General features: G+C 38.6%; 1 protein-coding gene across 1 annotated transcript in view; it reads left to right on the forward strand.

Annotated features, from left to right (window-relative positions):
* The window catches only part of C6H1orf87 (chromosome 6 C1orf87 homolog), an 82,267-nt gene that overhangs the window by 29,693 nt on the left and 32,281 nt on the right, over positions 1 to 20,293 (forward strand). Inside the window, 5 exon segments of the mRNA XM_021097622.1 lie at positions 1,632 to 1,772; positions 2,325 to 2,588; positions 4,275 to 4,342; positions 8,336 to 8,504; positions 15,571 to 15,668. Of these exon segments, the coding sequence (XP_020953281.1) occupies positions 1,632 to 1,772; positions 2,325 to 2,588; positions 4,275 to 4,342; positions 8,336 to 8,504; positions 15,571 to 15,668 (740 nt within the window).

A 20,293-nucleotide genomic window follows, 5' to 3' on the forward strand; every position in this document is an offset into this window, starting at 1 on the left:
GTAACTATCAACTGAGTACGGATGCTCAGTTTTCAGTGAGTCCTTCTGACAATGTCTCCTTTCAATTACCTGATATTAAAAAATAGCAGGTGATTCAATTTTTACCCAGGATTTTATTTTAATCAAGTGTGACAAGGTGACAGATCTTGAGGTAACTTCCTTTGAAAGAGTGGGTAACTTAATGTTTCCCAGGAAAAGGGGGGCATGCTACATCGCAGGAACACATGTGGAAGCCCCAAGATCAGTTAGGAGGCAGAAGTGAGGGGAAATCACAGGCCACAGGCTTTACATGGGAAAGGCAATGCAGGACAGGGCAAACCGATTATAATTGGGCTTTGGGCAATTCTGGTGGGCTTCGGGCAGGGGGCTGGTATCTGGACCTGGATTGATTTCAGGCGGGGAAATTTTGGCTTGGTGTGTGAGTGAGACCAAGGAGGTGGTTGGATATGTGGACCCAAGATTGGCTGCTTCCCATATAAAAGATGTGTTAGCAGGCATGCTGCTTACTATCTCTGGGAATTAGTTAGCTCTTTCAGGGGCAGTCTTCTCCAGCCAGCAAGGCCTCCAGTATGTCAAACCATCATAAAATATAGAAAATCAGAGTTCCCTCATAGCTCAGCAGGTTAAGGATCCAGCCTTGTCACTGTCACTACTGTGGCTCTGATTACAGCTGTGGTACCAGTTCAGTCCCTGACCCAGGAACATCCATGTGCTGCAGGCACAGAGGCCTCCCCCCCCCAGAAAAAAATGAGGAAAATAAAAAACATTATTCATGCATCATACACAGCTCTTATGTTGGAGACCACCATACAGCTGAACTCTGCAGGAGGCAAAAATCTGTGGACTCAAAGAGTTCCAAAGTACATGGTCTCCTTCAATACACCATGGCTTGAGAGAATGGATTTTACCATTGACCTATCTTCCATCATTTATTCTGCTGTACCCTTTAATAACATTGTTCTTGGGACGTAATATGCTGGCCCTTTCATTCTTGACAAAGCTCACAATTGTCTTTGCTGTCCTTCTTGAATCTGCAATTTAAACAGCCCAGGGATAGCCCTATCTCTAAGAAGAATTCTATATCTGTTCATAAACACCTTGTAGTCTATCCTTTGTCATACATAACCTCTTTTTTGCACAAATGAAAATGTTTCTAATTGTTAATTTGTCAAACTTGTGTTAATTGTGCAATGCTGAAATTAATGTTGAAGTAAGGTTTTACTCTCTGGGGCCTCAATGACTCATGACCACATGGGCTGAGGTCATTTGGAACTAGGAATGTGTTTTAAGAATTAATTTGCTGGGAGTGTCCATTGTTTTGTAGCAGAAACAAATCTGACTAGTATCCATGAGGATCAGTTTCCATCCTGGCCTCTCTCAGTGAGTCGGTGATCCACCATGAACTGTGGGGTAGGTCACAGTCACGGCTTGGATCCTGTTGCTGTGGCTGTGATGTAGGCTGGCCTTGATTCGACCTCTAGCCTGGAAACTTCCATATGCTGCAGGTGTGGCCCTAAAAAGAAAACAGAAAAAAGAGAGAGAAAATTAATTTGCTCACTCATATTTTCCCTTTTTTCTCTCTTCACCTACCACTTCTGATCCTTGCTACCATTTGTCTTTGTGTTGTCAAGATTCCCAATCAGGCAAACATCTACTGCAGCTCTGTACCGACTGGAGACCAGTCCCTGTCCTATATCCATGGCCTTCCCAGGAGAAACCTTAGAGACTGGTCCTTAGAACAGATGGCAAGGGACAGTTCTGACCAACCCAAGGTGTGTATACAAAGATTGTTGAGCTGTTTTCTATTGTGGATGGAGGGGTATTATCTGTTGACAGTATATTTTGGTGTGGAAGAGATAATAAGATGATCTGAGCATGGGCTGATGGATTCCATACGCCCCTCAGCTTTCCAGGGAGCCTCTGTGGGGATTTCACAGGTAAACCTCAAATGACTCCACTGAACATCCCATCTTGCTTCCTTCTTCCTCCCACATCCTGTGGGGTTCTCAGATTTGTTTTTCTAAATGCTCATATAATCAAAATTATTTCCTAAAAGACACATGACACACCTTAAGGAGGCTTCTAACAGAGCAGTATTGCAAAATGGTTTCTTCTTCTATTCTCCTGAAGGAAAGGGTCCTGGTATATTGTAAACTAAAGAATACACTTGGACTGAATACCTAATTCCATGCACATTCTTTCCTGGTCTGGGTGAGGCCTGAAAGTGGATGACCACCCCACCAGCCCACCTAGGCTTCTGCTCCCTTGCATTGGCCTTTAGTCATTTTATTTTAGAGCCCTGTTAATTTGTTGTTGTCATTTAGGATATTGGCCAGAGGCCAAGTGGACCAATAAAAGAAGACATTTTTCTTATTGCCCTGGTAAGAAGAGAACTCAAGTCACACCCTTTGAGTCCTGGCTTATTAGACAAGCTTCAGGAAGAGCTTAAGATCCTGGATCCTGTGTCTTCAGGATTTCTCCTCCAGTCTCAGCTGACCCACCTCTTCTTGAGGTTTGAAGTCCCTCTGCAGCTGCCAACAGTCAAGATCCTTTGCCAGAGATTTTGTGGGATGGGCTCTCCTGAAATGGTATGACCATCTTGCTATTTTTAACTGTGGGATTCTTTTGTTAACTTGACTTGTACTCACAGAGTAATAGGATTATAATTTTTTTTCTTGAAAATAACCTTTGCTATTGACCCTTAAGATACAAAGCATACTTAGATGCATACGTGGAAATCTCTAGTCAGACAAGACCAGACTAGAAAATAGACTTAGGTCTCTTAGCCCCATTGAGTTTCTCTTTAAAGAGCTTTCTTGTACCAGCTTTCATTGGGACAAACATCATTGGGATAGTTACAGATTCAAGATAATGGGCCCACTTAGGTCCATTTATAAGCTGCTTGGTCTGTGAGCTCTGAGATTAGAATGGAGAACTTGATGAAGATGTATCATGACAGTTCCTGGAGAGTTAGGTAGGAGGTATCTTTGAAATATAACTCACCACCATCGTTTTACTTATTAGAAAACTGAAACCCAGAGGGGTTAAGGAACTTGCTCAGGGCACCCAGAGAATTAATGGCAGACTCAGGAGAGAGAGAAAGTTCCCAAAAGACAAGGCTATGATTCTTTCTCTGAGCACTCCACTTCCCAAACTCATACTGTGGGTGAATACAAAGCATAGTCCAAGTGTAACCACATTCTGGGAGTTAGAGGAAACTATCCTAAAATAGGAAGAAGTTATAGCAATGGGCAGATCATTAGGGTGCATGTGATCTGGGCACAAACTAACCTCCTGAGGTCAACCTGCGGATTTTGTAATGTAGTAAATGCAAATTACCTGGCCTCATGCTTAGCATTTAGTAGGTACTCAAATAAATGTTAGTTCTCTCTCCTGCCCATCCCTAACCTGCAAAAAGTAGAATTAGTTATATATTTGTGAGACATATTAAGCAATATAATGTCAACCTACTAGTACAACCTCTATGAAGCTTCAGCTCAAGCCAATTCCCTAGCTTGAGACCTAGTTTCTATCAGGACCTTATCTAGCTTCCTTCCCCCACTGCTACCCCTCTATTGCCCTAGAGTTGTCTGCCCATCAGAGTCCCCAGGATGTCATCTTAGGTTTTTCACTTAGGTAAATAAAGTCTTGTCCGTAAATTCTCTGATTTTATCTGATGATGATATTAAATATAAGCTTATATTATATGTAATAAATATATGAGATGTGTATGTGACAGAGAAGCTAGAGCATAGGTAATGCTGTTGTAACAAATAGCCCCAAAGGCTCAGGGCCTTAAAATAACAAATACTTATTTTTCATTTACATTTCCGTAATGGATCTGCCACATGCTCCTCTCAGTACTGTCATCCTCTTAGCTCCAAACCCAGGCTGATGAACTATTCACCCTGTAATCTTTTTTGAACGTGATGGCAGAGAGGAGAAAGAGATGTCTGGAGGGTGTCATGTCAGCAGTTTAATCCTCAGCCCAGAAGCAGAACATGTCAATTCTTCTCACTGCTCACTGGCCAGATCTGGTCATTGCCCTACCCAGACACAAGAAACCAGGATATGTAATTTTTCCATATGTCCAGAAGAGAGAAATAAAAGGAATAGTTGGTAAAACGCACCATTAATTATTCCACTATACTTAAAATCTGTTTTAAAAACTTGTCATGTTAAAACTTGTCCAAATACATTTTATCTCAGCAGAAGTCTTCTTTCTGCTACATGTCAGTTAAATGAGGATATTCTGTTTGATATTTAATTTTCAGGTGAATTACGAAAAGCTACTCTGGTTTTTAAAAGTCGCCACTTCAGATGATCCACAGCAAGACAAAAGGCTGAGGATAACAACATGAAGGAAATTCAGGGTGGTAGCCATCGAAGGTACTTTTCTCCCTTTCTGCAGGCATAGTGTTCGTAGACTTCAAAAGCTGCCAGGGATCTTGAAGGTCATACATTCAAAAGATTCACTCAATGCATAATCATTTTGCTCTTCATCAATACTTAGATTCTGATTATAGTTTTCTCCTCTCTCTCTCGTATGCAGACCAGCATAGAAAGTTGTCTGCAACAATTACCTGCTTCTTAACATCAAGCATGTGTCTTTTTCATGAGGTTACCATGTGAAAATGAAAAATCTCATTATGAAATAAGAAATGATTGTGTCCTGGGGCAGAGCTCCAGTCTATAATGTGTTATTCCAGAAATATGTTCAGTCAGTGAACTCTTGGGTTACAGGCGCTAGCAGAAAAAGGTATAAGAGACAGAAGTCAATAATTCTTTCACGTAATCTCAAAGGAAAGAAATGATTCAATGTAAAAATAGGATGTGAGAAGTAGAATTAAAGATGAGATACAGTAAAGCATGACAGTCCCTGTGTCCTCCAAGAAAAGTGACAAAGTACAGTGGTTAGGAGCATAACCTCCATTGACAGAAGCCTGGGCTCAATTCCTATTTCTGTCCATTAGTGGCTCTGCAACCTTGGGCTGGTCACTTACCCTCTTTGTGCCTCAATTCTCCAGGGGTAAAATGGTAACAATAATAGATTTTCCCCCTTCACTTCATAGATTTGTAAGAAGAACTGAGTTAATAAATGCAAAGTTCTTAAAAATAGTGCCTGATAGATAGTAAGTGCTCTATAAATGTTCATGACTATTTTAAAACTATCCTACCAGAAGATACTCTTTCCAGTTACACATAAGGTAACATAGTGGCTAAGAGCCATAGCATTGAAGTCTATCGCTTCACTCCAGGGAGAAAGGCAGGGTTTCCTACAAAAATGCCCCTGGGCCAAGTGCTAGACTTGATTCCTTTCTACTGTGTGCCCTTTTTGACCACAATATTTCATTCAACACACATTCATTGAATGCCAGCTGCTTGCCGGGCACACTTTGCTGAGCACAGTGTATCTGGAGATTGGTAAGGCCCAGTCTTTCCCTGAAGGGCTCACAGTCCAAAGAAAATGATGCTGCCATGTGGATACACCACTCAGATATCACTCAGAGCAATTGCCCTACTGAGAGCTGGAAAGCCCTAGCAATATTTAATAATTAGAAACCATATACCACATGGTACAGACAGTGAGATTTGGGCCCTGAGAGGTAGTAGATGTTGCATCAGAATACATGGCCACTTATTGGCAGATATGGGTTTTATGAATCCTAAACAGGAAGCCTTTCCTGAGCTCTGAACTAGGTTACATCTCTTCTCCTTATGACGCCATAGCCCTTTCCTTTTATAACAGTCATTGTTCTCATAATTACTTATTTGACATTTGAAGCCAGGGATAGTATCTTTCTTGGACAACTCAGTGTCCAGCTTAGTTCTAGCACACTTCCTGGAAGATGCTCAATAAATATCTGTGGAATGTAATTGGCACCTCCAGTTATCCAAAGAGTTTTCATCCCTTCACTTGGAGGGATATCTGGATATCTACTGTATAAAAAGCTGCATAAAGAAATCACTTGGGGAGTTCCCATGTGGCTCAGTAGGTTAAGGACCAGGTGTTGTCTCTGTAAGGATGCAGGTTCGATCCCAGGCCTTGTACAGTAAGTTATGGATCCAGCATTGCCCCGAGCTATGGTATAGGTCACAGCCTCAGCTCAGATCCAGTGTTGCTGTGGGCCTCAGCTACAGCTCTGATTTGACCCCTAGCCTGGAAAATTTCATATGCCACAGGTGTGGCCATAAAAAGAAAAAAAATCATTTTGAATTCATGTAGAGAAAAAAAAATCATCATGAATTCATCAGAGAAAGTGCTATTCTGTTGTTATGTACAAACAAAACAGTATGTGGAAGGACAGGGCTGACGGCCTATACAAATCAGTCTCTTTGTTAATTAATGTACTGCTCAGAAAAAGGCCCTCAATGTCAAGTAACGCCTTCCATGGGGCAGCTCTGTGATGTTTAAAAAGCCCCAAGCATCACCAGTGGCAGCAGAAGTGGCCAACAGCTCTCATCACCTAAGTTGGACCAGATGAAATAAATTCCTGCAGTAGGTTTTTCTAAGAAATACCACAAGCTGCCATAAATAGGTTCCATATTACACCTGCCCATTCAGTACTCAGTGGGGCCAAAGCCTTATGAATTCCTACCCACAGGAACTGCTATTGCAAGAAAAGGAAAGATGAAGGAAATTTTCTGACTAAAATCTGGGACAGATACATCAGATTGCCAAGGCCATTCTCTATAAGACCCACAGGAAATTAGGGTAAAACAGACCCATCTCATGTCTTACAAAGCAGTCTACTAGGGAGGTCAGGCAGGAAACAACAGCCTAAGGAACCAGAAGCCATTGTACCTTGGAGGAAACATTAAGGAAAAGAACAAAGAAGGGACATCATATTGGCATCTTGAAATCAGCCATGAAGGGAGCATTTGCACCATGAAAATTAGTAATGCTTCCAATTAGGGCTTTATCTTGAAGAGCTGGTCACTAAAGATTTACCAGAATGTCACTATTTACATGAGTGGAGGTTGGAGGATGGCTCTTTAGGGAAGTGACACTTAAGTTGAGATGGTGGAAACTAGGAAAGCTTCACTGTGGACAAGATACTGCAGCTTGCATCTTGAAGGACACATACATTTGTGTGTTAAATGAGTAAACATCTCAATCTAGTTTCATAAAATAAATGACCATTTTTTTTAAAAAACGTAAAAAAAAGATAAAATAATAGAAAAAATAGCTTTCAGTATTATGACATTATGGATAATTTCCCAATATGTCCATTGTTAACAGCAAGGTGACTCAGGGAAACAGAGGTACATTGACAAAATTCAATATTTTATTGAGTTGTAGCCCAGTCAAAAATATCAACCCCACTCTTACTTTGTAGGGTTTAATGGAAATAAATATTAGTGCTGAACTTCTAAAAAATGTTTTAATAAATGACTATCACATTTTATCACCCTGTTGTTTTTCACCAATTGTTTAAAGTAGCAATAATGTTACATACACCATCTCAATAATTACATACGTTTGCATTCCAGATGGTAAGTAAATAATTATTTCCAGACCTCTTCCAGGTTATCTAGATACAAAGAGCAGAGTCAAGGATAATGCAGGAAGTTCTTCGGGTTCAAGAGTTCCTTCTATATGGAGTTCCCGTCATGGCTCAGTGGTTAACGAATCTGGCTAGGAACCATGAGATTGCGGGTTCAATCCCTGGACTCACTCAGTGGGTTAAAGATCCAGTGTTGCCATGAGCTGTGGTGTAGGTCACAGACATGGCTTGGATCACGGGTTGCTGCGGCTCTGGCATAGGCCAGCAGTTGTATATCCAATTAGACCCCTAGCCAGGGAACAGACATATGCCACGGGTATGGCCCTAGAAAAAGGCAAAAAGACAAAAAAAAAAAAAAAAAAAAAAAAAAAAGAGAGAGAGAGAGAATAAGAGTTCCCTCTGTAGAGGTTCTCTGGTTATAGGGATCTAGCAAGATCTGCTTTGCTTTGCTTGTGGCAATGGACAATTTGGAATTTGATTTGCTATCAGTAATTACCTAGGCTTTAGAAAAGTAAGATCAAGCAGGTAAAGTAAACTATTATGGTTACTTCTAATTTTCTCACCTGGAAAAAAGAGCTAGTGGATTACAAATGTTAGTCTGTATTCTAGTTGAATTAGTTGGTGCCTCTGGAGGAAGAGACTGGCATTCACAAGGGTGGAACAGATCTTAGGTAATCTGTGCCCTCTCCACATGCAGTCCCTTGATGAGGCTGCCTAATGGGTTCTCTAGTTCCACAGTGTATATCACAGGGGAGAGATATGGTATGAAAACACCCAGCAACTTTGAGTGGGTCATCTTTTCACAGCCTTTCTCTTGCCTCTCCAAGCAGTACTGCCCCTCAGGACTCCAGCTCCCAGTCAGATGTGAACAAGAGCCTGCTGGAGATCTTGAAGATGACACTGAGGGCAGCCAAAGGCAAACTCAACATGGAGAACCTCAACCTGAGTTTTCGTAAAGAAGATCACTCGTTCTCCGGCTACTTGCCCCCACCCAAGGTAACCAAATTAGAGTTCAGATTTGTTCACCTCAGAAGGCCACCTCAGGGTATTGGATCTATAGTCAGAAGGCACAGTTGGGATCTGCGTTCTGCCTGTGGGTTACATTACACAATTGTGTGCTTTCTGTGCCCAAGAGGAGAAAAACAAAAGAGAAAAGGAATTTTGAAATATGCAGAATTGGTCCGGGAATTACTTACATTAGGCTATGTTTTATGCTAACAATAGACACTACTACAATGCTTAAAATAATATTTCACAATGGAAAATAAATATTTCTCCAAAGCCAAGTATTCATTTCTCACACCCTCTGCCAGCTTCCCGTGAGGTTATCATGTGATACCCTGTGCCTTAGGGACACCACATTTAGGCACTGATGTGATTAATTGCTGACAGAGATTAGCATGCTGGCACATTAATTAACTGTGCAGATATGTTTCATGAAAAAAGATCCAGAACCATATTGTCTTTAGCCAAACAAACCCCAGTTACGAGGTTACCTTGAATATAAGCAAAATAATAATGACCACTACTACTGCAATTTCACTAACAACTTTCACCACCAAGCTGTACTGAGTTCTTCCTAAGTGCCAAATACTGCACTAAATGCTCTACTTACATTAACTCATTTAACATTTACAAATAAGTACAAAATATAAGTAGAGTTATAATGCCCATTTAATACATTTTTAAAAAACTGAGTCTCAGGAGTTCCAGTCATGGCTCAGCAGAAATGAATATGACTAGCATTCATGAGGACACAGGTTCGATCCCTGGCCTCCGCTTAGGGGTTAAGGATCTGGAGTTGCCATGACTGTGGTGTAGGTTGCAGACAAGGCTCAGATCTGGTATTCCTATGGCTGTGGTGTAGACCAGCAGATACAGCTCCAATTCAACCCTAGACTGGGAACTTCTGTATGCTGTGGGTGCAGCCCTAAAAAGACAAAAAAAAAAAAAAAAAAAAAAAAAGGTTAAGAATTGAGAGAGGAGTTCCTGTTGTGGCCCAGTGGTTAACGACTACAACTAGGAACCATGAGGTTGTGGGTCCATTCCCTGCCCTGCTCAGTGGGTTAAGGATCCAGCGTTGCCATGAGCTGTGGTTTAGGTCACAGACGCGGCTCGGACCCCGCGTTGCTGTAGCTCTGGCATAGGCCGGTGGCTACAGCTCTGATTAGACCCCTAGCCTGGGAATCTCCATATGCTGCGGGAGCAGCTCAAGAAAAAGGAAAAAAAAAAGAATTGAGAGAGAATTCAAAAGAACAAGCGACCTTTACTAAAGAAGCAAGAACACAGTATGCTGGAAGTGGATTCTTATTGCAGGACAGAAGGAGCTATCTCTGGCTTTCATTCATACAGTCAACTAACCAACTAGTCAAGGCACGTGTGTACGTGTGTGCTTGTGTATTCCATCCATGAGCATTACATATGCAAGCATGTTTCACTAGGAGAGAGAACACTAAAGGAGAATCCATACATCATAAATGGCTTTTATTATGTTACTCAAAAGATCAGCAGAAATTGACTTAAGAAGGAACAATTTTTTTGTTAGTAATTTGAAAATACATAACAGCATCAGTGAAGCTGGAATGTTCTCAGATGACACTCATAGAATGGAACATAAATGACTTGAAAATCAAAATAAATTTGCTTAAACTCTTTGAGTCTCAGATTTTCCATCTGGAAAAACTGGGTTCCAAATATCTTCCTCTTGGGTCTATTGTGAGGATTAAGCAAGGTAAGTATTTGAAGGCATTTATTACACTGTCTGATATATGATGCACTCAGTAACTGTTTCCCTTCTTTATTAAAAAAAAAAAAGTGGTGAAATTATGCAAAGTAGCCTAAAGAAGGAGTACGTTTTCCAGGGTCCCATGATGGCTACATCGCTCACTGGCTATCACAGCAGGCCCTGAATGTCTTCCCCTCCATAGCTGGCCCTAAAAGCTTAAATTTGTAGTTCATATCCAAAGAAATGGGGCACATTTTTCTTGAAGTTGGTCTGCCTCTCATGAGCCATCTGGTGTCTCTTAAAGACATCTGGAACTCACTCAAAGTATATTACAGTTCTGGGAAGCATGAAAAATAGAATTCTGTTTCCCCAGAACCTGAGACAAATTGAGGCTCAACAGACATTGGACATGGCAGGCAGCAGCAATTGTACCCCAGTGTCCTTGTTCCTAGACACAGAACTTCAGAGTAGACTGAGAATGGCCACCTTAGTTGGAAAGGTTTCTCTTTTTGATCTGTAATTCTAAATCTATTCAGGGTACAGGGGAGAGAATCACAGACTTCCTTAAGTTTATCATGAAGTCTATGTAGCTTGTGCCCAGAGAAGGAAGAAAGCACATTCTCACAGCCAACATTTCAGAGGGCTTAGAGCTCATCCGTGGCTATTCTAATACAAAAATGCAGTTTTTAAGGGTGATCTATGTGTCTTGTCACTCAAATCAATGGCATTGTCACCATCCTCAAAGAACAGTATAAAAACATGTCTCATATCTGTCATCCTCATTCTATGGACTCACTCATTCTTTTCCTCTGTCATGCCTGTGATGCAATGACGGTTCAGAAAGCACTCCTGAGGCAACATGGATCCACATACATTTCTTTGTTAACTTCCCTGGTCCTTATTCTAGTCCACCATAGGTTGAATAGTCTGTAGAACCTAAGACGTTTTCTAAGCATGCAGGCTCAGTTTAACACTTAAACATAGTCTATATTCTTTACCTCTTGAACTCATCTTCTTTCCACTCTGCATAACACCTCCTCCCAAACAATTCCCAGATCCTTCTACCAGGAGAAGCTGGCTAGAACACAGGTTGCTCTACCTCTTTGCTTGATTTTTATGCAACTTCCTCATTATCATCAAGAGGGAGTCCCGTTACCAAGGAAACTGAACTTGTGAAACTGAAGTGCATTCCTGTGGCAACACTACAACTATGACACTAGTTTACCAAGTGACCAGAACTGTAAGACATTCTTTTACAGTTTTCCTGGCTTCTTTTTTCTGTATTTAGTTGCTTCTGTATCATTACATTCTACCATAAAACTATAGATGATTTCTACTAGCTTCGAACCATTCCCTTCTTCCAATGATCAATATGGCATATTTATTCTTGCATTCCACCTATTGATCACTCAGTGTTCTGGGAAGTGTGATAATGCACTGAGGATAATACACTATGAGTTCATTTCCAGAGTTCTCTAGGAGTTCAGGGAAGAGGTAATAGTTTAAACATCTTACACCTCTATATGACAAATGCAGTGATGGCAGTTTAGAACACAGAGAACCTCACCCAAAAATCCAGAGGGGATGATGAAAATACTGAATCTTAGAGAACATATGACTTTGGCAAAGAATTGGGGCAGAGGCAGAGAAAGGGACAGGAAAGGTGTTCTAAGTAAAAGGTGCAATGAGAAACGTCACTGAAATGAGAGAGGATAAAGATAATTGAGGGACTGCAAGTCATATGTATAGGCAGGACACAGTAAATGTGTGCTGGCTGGGGATGGTGGGGGATGCCTCTCAGGTTAATATTAGAATGGAAAGTAAGAAACAGTTTCTGAAGGATCTTCCTGAAGAATGTGAGTGAATTTTATCCTTATGCCCCAATGGAATCATCGGCAGGTATTCAGCAAGTGAATGATATGATCAAATTTGAAATTTGAGAAGAGCACTCTAATATAAAATGGAAAATTAGAGACCAAGAGAATCTTTAAAAGGCTGTTCCAGTAATTCAAGCAAGAAATTAGGAGGATTTAAACCAGGTCAGTAATAGGAGGAATGGCACTACTAAGAAGTAGAAAAGTAGGTCTTAGAGACTTAACCAGATGCAGGTCCTGAAATAAGAGGAATCAAAAATGACTCCTGTTTCTGGCTTCATCAACTTTGTAGATAGTGGTCCCATTCTCTGAGATATGACATAGAAAAGGAGTAGATTGGGGAGGTAAAGGAAAGGATGATGAGTTCAGTTCTGAACATGTTGCTGTAGGTTGAGAGATCACAGCGAAATAATGATTTAAGAGTCTTCAATATGCAGTGGAAGCCTTGGGGGTAATTAGGATTACTCAAAGACATAATTGAAAAAATGGAAGGTTGAAGAGGGCACTCATTGTTCAGATGTAGATAGATGAAGACAAACCAAGAAAGGAAACTAAAAATAAAAGAAACATTGGAGTTGTCAAGAAAACCAAGAGAAGAGATTTATAGAAGGATGGCACAATCAGCCATGTCACATGCTACAAAAGATCATCTATAATCAGGACTGAAATATATTCATTAAATTTGAAACTCCAGAGGTTACTAGTGACCTGGGAAACACAATTTAAGTAGCATGATGGGGTAAAATGCAGATGGAACCATAAATGGAAAGGAAGTGAGAGAGCATATGTGCATCATTCTTTCAAGGAGCAGTTTGAGGAAATGAATATTTTTTTTCACATGTCATTTTCTAAACAACACAGACATTTTATTTACATTTGATTTTCTAAATGTCCTTATTAAACAGAAGAAACTACACATAATCAAATGTTTTCTTATTGAACAAGGGTCATAAGAATGAATATTTAAAGTAGTCAAAGAATTTAAAGTTATTGCTTTAAAGGATTTTAAAAATAATACTGGATAACACTAAATTGCCAGGATTTTTTGGTAGATGTTTCTATTGCTCTTCTACAACTGTCAGCAGTCAGTTCTGAACTATCAATCAATCTGCTTCCAGGAACCCTGATGTACTATTTCTAATGTGCTGTTCATTTAGCCTGGAGCAAAACTCAGTGTTGCCAGAAGTAAATAAACTGTTTTCAGAATAACCTTTTAATATTGATGCTTAAAAATACATTAATATGTTCTAATCCTGAGGATAAGTCAATTCTTATTTGTAGAGTAAAACAGCATAATGTGACAAATTTCCCCCTCCTCTCTCCGTTTTTTGCAATTTCTGCTCAAACATATTCCACTCTTCAATATCTTCAACTCATTCATTCATTCATCCCTCATTCATCCATGTATTCATTTATTCAATAATTATTTTTCAGCACTGTGCTCAGCAATAGTGATAGGAAAACTAAAGAAATACAATTCCAGCCCTCAGAAAACAACCGTCTTTCAGAGAAGCTCTAATGAATAGATATTTACTGCCCAGCCTGGAACAGGACATAAAATTATATAATAAAGTGAATAATGTCAAAACACATGCAGTTTCTAAAAAGCACGATGCTCTTTCTCATCATTATTTACACGTTTTTCTTCTGCCTTGAATTCTCCCTAACCTCTTGTTCTTCTGGCAAGTTGTTATTCATTATTTCACGTTTCAAATTGATCTCTTTCCTTCCCTGACATACTCCTCTATACCTAGTAAGTAACGTGCAAATTTTGAACCTAAGTTGGTTGTTTGTTTCTTCCATAAAGACAGATGAAGACTAGCTTTTTGTCACTGTATTAAAATCTAAATTATATGATTATTCAAGTATGGTCAGACCATCAGATCAGGAGGTTGTTACCATTGAAAAGACAGTTTGTTGCTCACAGTTCCCAAGAGGAGGGGCCCAGCATACCACAGAAGCCACATAGAGAAGCACCAGGTGGGTCAGGTGGCAGAGATGATAGGGGGAAATGTGGGCAGAGCCTTTACTTTGGAGTGGGTGAGGCAGGGTAAGCAGGCTTAGGATTTGCTAGTTTGAATAATTTCAATGGTCACAGAGGCCATTCCTAGTTGCCTAGTACTTGGCCCTGGAATAGTTAGGACAGGGAAATAGTGGCCCAAGTGTGAAAGCCTCAATAAAGGAAGTAGTTGGTTTGCAGAAAAAGACACACATTCACACCAGTCTTCCACTGTCCGTAGGAATTGGCTAGCCCTGGGAGGGTCAATCCAGGGTCAGCAGGGCCCAGATGTCAAAGCATCAGAGCAAAATGGTGTCCTTAATACTGTCACTATGTGAACATCCTCTCAACATAATAATAGTAGCTACGATTCGTCCAAACACTAAATTAGACATTTCTTTTCTTCTTTCTTTGCCCCTTCCTCTCTTCTTTCCCTCCTCCTTCATTCCTTCTGTTCCGTCTCTTCCTCTCTCTCCTCTTGTTCACTGGCTTCCCCTTCCCTCTTTTCCTTTCTGCTCCTCTCTTCTCTCTTTCCTCTATCTCCCTTCTTCTTCCTTTTCTCTCCTTCTTTTCTTCATTTCAACAAATATTAAGCAAGTGTCTACTAAAATCCAGGCACTATTCTTACTGCTTATTTCTCCTGAAAAGTAGAAAATACAAGTCTTGGACTGTCATAGACAATGTAATTGGGCATAAAAAGACTTGGTAACTTCCTGAGGTCAAACAAATCACAAGCAGCATATCTAGTGTTCAAGCATATCTAGTTTTACTCTTAAGGCTCTATGATTAAACATTACACTAAACGTACATACTATCACAACCCTACAACCCTGACATGTTTGAATCTAAGTATCACCCACCAATTTGAGAACTGAATTGGTTTGTCAGACCCAGAAAACAGTAAGTACTCAGGAAACTGCAGCAACACTTCATTCACCCATCCAACAAATATTAATTGAGCATTTGGTTTCTAGATTAAGTTCCATCATTTATTAACTATGTGACATTGACATTGAAAAAGTCATTTAGTCTCTCTAAGTCTAGAGTTCCTCATATATAAAATGTAGATAGTAATAATAACCTTACTAACTTATAACCTTATAATGCAACAAGTTTCTTTGGTAAATCAAGGTAGATGTACAAAAGTACTTTGCAATTTACATATATAATAAGTGTGATAATTTCTAGGCCTTGATTCTCCATTCTATGGCTGACAGAAATGAAAGATCTGCATTCCAAAGTTCAGTGGCTTCTGAGTAATGAATTATACCTCTGTGCCAAGCAAATAAGAATTTGCTGTTGATGACCATTTAGTTGGAAATTCTTGCCCTGAATGGTATCCTAATGGTGTAATGTATTCCCGGTTACTAATTCTTTGCCAAATCATATAAGTTCTAATTATGGGGGGGAAATTCAATTCTTAATTTCATTATATTAAAATTTCAAATATTTTCTTATTTGCAGGTCAGGGCTATTTGTGGGAAACATGGATTATATTTGACTTTGAGCCTTCTGGAAACATTGCTTAACCATCAAGATCTGGGTTACCAAGGTGAAATAAAGTAAGTTAATTTATTTTTTATTCACATGGTCCTTTATTAGTATACCAAACACAGAGATCTGTCTTTAGGCTAGAAGTTTTATGTGTGAAGCAATCAATTTTTTCACCTAAAGACATAATAAAGAATGTTTGCTTATACTAAGACCAAAATATGCTTTTGGCCATAGAAAAACAAAAGCAGTAAATTTCCACTTCCAGCTATTGCAGACTCTCAAGAATCAGATTTACCATTCCACCTTAAACAGCTAAAAAAAAATTATATAAAGCAATACTTTTCAGACTTCGGACATCAGGCAGCACAGAGAAGGAATTGAGGTAAGCTCAGTTTACCGAACAAGAAAAGGGATTCCAAACTAGTCTCAGGATCCTCCCTGAGCTAATAAGTATGAAGTTCAGGAAGGTGAAAAATGCGCTGTACAAAGTAGTAGAGAGGAGAGATTCCCCAAAGAGTTCTTCCTGGAGACTTCCAAAGAGTTACCCTTGAGTGTTTATGTAAAGACTGGTTAATGTATGCACTTGAGTAAACTAAGGCTGGGGGCAGGGGGAACAGAAGAAAAATGTGGAAAATATTTTAAATCTCACACAGAGTTGGGAATAGTTCATACTTCCAACAATCTGAAAGGAACACATGTGGCATTGATTAGAGTCCTCAGAAGAGCATTGTGTTATAGTGGTGCCTAATGCATTGGAAACTAGAGTCTCACTCATAAGGGGAAAAGACAAATAGAAAGAAAAGAGTGTTGAAAAAAATACTGGCTGTAATTTTTCCAAATTTGAAAAAAACTATTATAAAGTCATGGACCTAAGAAGCTTAATGAACTTCAAATAAAAGCAATTTGAAGTAAGCCATACCAAGGCTCATTATAATCAAGTTGCTTAAACTAACAGTAAATTAAAAACCTTAAATATGCAAGATAAATGACAAATTATGAAGATAAAAAATACAACAGATTTATCATTATAAACAATGTGAGTAATAAAACAGTGCAACAATATACTTAAAGTACTGAAGGAAGAAACTATCAATCTGGAATTCTATATCCAGCAAAACTATCTTTAAAAAACCTAACGGGAATTAAAATTTTTTTCCATATATACAAAGGATGAGAGAATCCATAACCATCAGAGCAGCACTACAAGAAATATTAAAAGAAGCCCTCAGGCAGAACAAAAGTAATCATTTTGAATATATACAAAGAAATGAAAAGTATTAGAGAAGAGTAAATGGAATAATCACATTTAAATACTAAGAATAGACTGGGGGGGGGAGAGGAAAAGAAACAGAAGAGATAGAAAATAAATATGAATGAAAATGATAGATTTAAACCCAACCATATCAATAATTACAGTAAGTATCAATGATTCAAATGCACCAATTAAAAGGCAGCAATTTTCATACTTCACTTAAACAAGATCCAACTAAATGCAGTCTGGAATGAACCCCTTTAAATTATAAAAACAGACACACTAAAAGTAAGAGGATGGAAAGTGATATACCATAACTAACTCTAATGAAAATAAAGCTGGGGTGATTGCATTAAAGTTAGACAAATTAGATTCTAAATCAAAAGATACTGCCAGAAATTTAATCATCAAGAAGACATACAAACCTAAATGTCCATGTGCTTAATAATGTACCTTCAAGTTAGATGAAGTAAAAACATAAAATTGGAAGGAGAAATAGACAAATTCACAATTAGGCTCAGTGGCTAATGAATCTAACTAGGAACCATGAGGTTGCAGGTTCAATCCCTGGCCTTACTCAGTGGGTTAAGGATCCGACATTGTGGTGAGCTGTCATGTAGGTCGAAGATGCAGCTTGGATCTGGTGTTGTTGTGGCTGTGATGTACGCTGGAGGCTACAGCTCCTATTAGACCCCTAGCCTTGGAACCTCCATATACCGCGGGTGCAGCCCTAAATAGACAAAAGACAAAAAAAAAAATCACAATTATAGTTGGAGAATTCAACATCTTTCTGTCAGTAAATGATTGTTTAAAAGTAGATAGAAAATCAGTAAGAACATAGAATGCTTGGACTATATTATCAGTTAACTTGAGGTAAGTGGCATACAATACAGATTCCTTTTAAGTGTACATTAAATATTTAAAAGATAAACCCTATTCTGAGCTACAAAATAAATATTAGTAAGTTTACAATGATAAATCATATAAAATAATTTTCTGGCCACAAAAGAATTAAATTATAAATCAAAAACAAAGTAAAACCCTGGAATTCTCCAAACAATATGAAACTAAACAATACACTTATAAATAACGAATGGTCAAAGAAGAAATCACAACGGAAAATCGGACAATATTTTGAACTGAATTAAAATGCAAATACAACATACCAGTAATCTCTGTCTTTTTTCTTTTCCTCACATTTCATATCCAATCCATTGGTAATCCATTAGTAAATCAATTCTATTTTGAGAATATGTCCATAATTTGGTCCTTTTCATTACCTCTATCTTTACTTACCTACACCCCACCCAAGCTACCATTATCTTTTTTCCGGATTACTATAATGGCCTCATAACTGAATTCTGTTTCTCCTTGTCCCTAGTTGATTCTAAATACAGCAGCTTCAATGACCTATTAAAACTTAAAAAAAAGTTGTCATTGTTCTGCTTATGACACTGCAGGTACACCTTGTTTCACTTGAAGGAAAAAAATCAAAGTCCTTAAAAAGGTTCTATATTTCTATCTGACCTGCCTTCCATCACTTCTCTGGCTCCATCTACAGCTTCCTTTGTTCATTCTGTTCCAGTCACACTGTTCTCCTGCCTTCCTCAGACATACCACGCAAACATCCATCTTAGCACCTATCTCCTGGGGGAGTCCTCAACCTAGAATGCTCTTTTCCCATTTATCTTCATGCTAACTCCTTCACCTTCTTTAAATTTTTGTCCAAATATCACCTTGCCTATGAGCCCTACACCAAACACTATTTAAATTGTAGTGCCCCCCCACCCTTTCTTCCCCTTCACCTGCTTTCCTTTTGTTTTCTTCTATACACTTGTAAGCTTTTAATGTATTAGACAATTTGATGATATATGATGTTTATTGTTGTTATTGGTCAATCTCTAATAAACTATAGACTATATTGCTATAGTACAGGCAGAATATTTGTTTTATTTGTTGATATATCCCAAGTGTCTAGAGAAGGGCTTGCCATATAGTAGGTATTTGATAAATATTTATGGAATTGATCTAAACTAAAAGCATAAAGTCTCAAAATCCTCTGAAGGATGCAAATATATGAGAATTATGCCTAATCCCTAACTTATGGTCAAAATGAAGAAGGCCTTCCCTAATTATCTCATCAAAAGCATGTTCTTTGTGCTATATTCTCGCTTAGCATTCAGTAATTTTCTTTCCTACCACTTATCACTATTTATAATTATGTATTTATTTATGCAATTTGTTAATTTAACATCTAGATAATGATCTCCATGCTAGCAAGGATCATGACACATTATATTACAACAACTTGTACGCCAATACTTGGCACATGGTAGGTACACAGTAAATATCTGATTAATCCATTCATTAATTTAACAAATATTTATTGAGTGCCTACTGTATACCAATCACTAGTCCTTGGGAATATGGATATGAATACAAGCTTTCCTCATGAAGCTTGTATTCTAATGTTAAAGAGAAATTATAAATAAAGTGATAAAAGCAATACAGAAAAACAGTGATAAAAGCAATACAGAAATAAAAGCAATACAGAAAAGCAATACAGAGTGATAAAAGCAACACAGAAAAACAAAGTATAAACATTATGGGGAACATCAAGTGATAAATAAATGATGATAAGAGACTGAGCCTAGCCAATGAATTGCCACTAGACCAGCTTTGGACATGAGAGTTTTCCTTCTCTAAAATCTTGGAGGTGGTTGGGTGAAGATGATAGAGGTGGTTAAAAAAAAAAAAAGGCAAAAAAGTGGGCTAAAAACAGAGTAGAAAATCAATAAGCTAAAATTGAGAGTCCTAAAAGGCACCAGTGTAAAAGGAGAAAGTGCAAGTATCAGAGTTCACACTATACTGAGTTTACTTGATTACAAGTTGGGGTCCAGAACCAAGATTCCAGGAGTCAGAGATATGAGAATAAGAGTGTACGGGGAACGAATGAGGTTAGGCTAGTTACAATTACATCCATAGTCTCAATTTTCCACTCTTTAATGTGTATATCAGAGAAGCATACTGATTTTTTATTCACCTATTTTTGACCTTTGAATGTTCAAGGACATCAAAACCTTGAGACTGATGAAGAATTGCATTTATAAGTGATAAACCTGTTTCATCCTTAAATAGTCATTGGCTAAAGCTTCTTCTGTTGAATTAAATCCATTCTGTTAAGGGCTTTGTATGCAAACCTATGTTCTTAAGAGATTAAATATGCAATTTAGACACATTTTAGAAGCTGAATGCACGAATCATTATTTTAGTACATATTGTCCATTAATCTGTTGTTCAATTGGGAACCCATTTGGAATGTGGCTGCTTGCTAATTAGCAAGATTCTAGTGCTGAGCTGCTTCCTGATTAAATGTCCTTTAGAATCAATAAAACATCAGGAGGGATTATGGTGACATGGGATTAGCCCCATATAACCAAA

The sequence above is a fragment of the Sus scrofa genome, chromosome 6 (assembly GCF_000003025.6).
Source record: "Sus scrofa isolate TJ Tabasco breed Duroc chromosome 6, Sscrofa11.1, whole genome shotgun sequence".
In the NCBI taxonomy this organism is placed as follows: Eukaryota; Metazoa; Chordata; class Mammalia; order Artiodactyla; family Suidae; genus Sus; species Sus scrofa.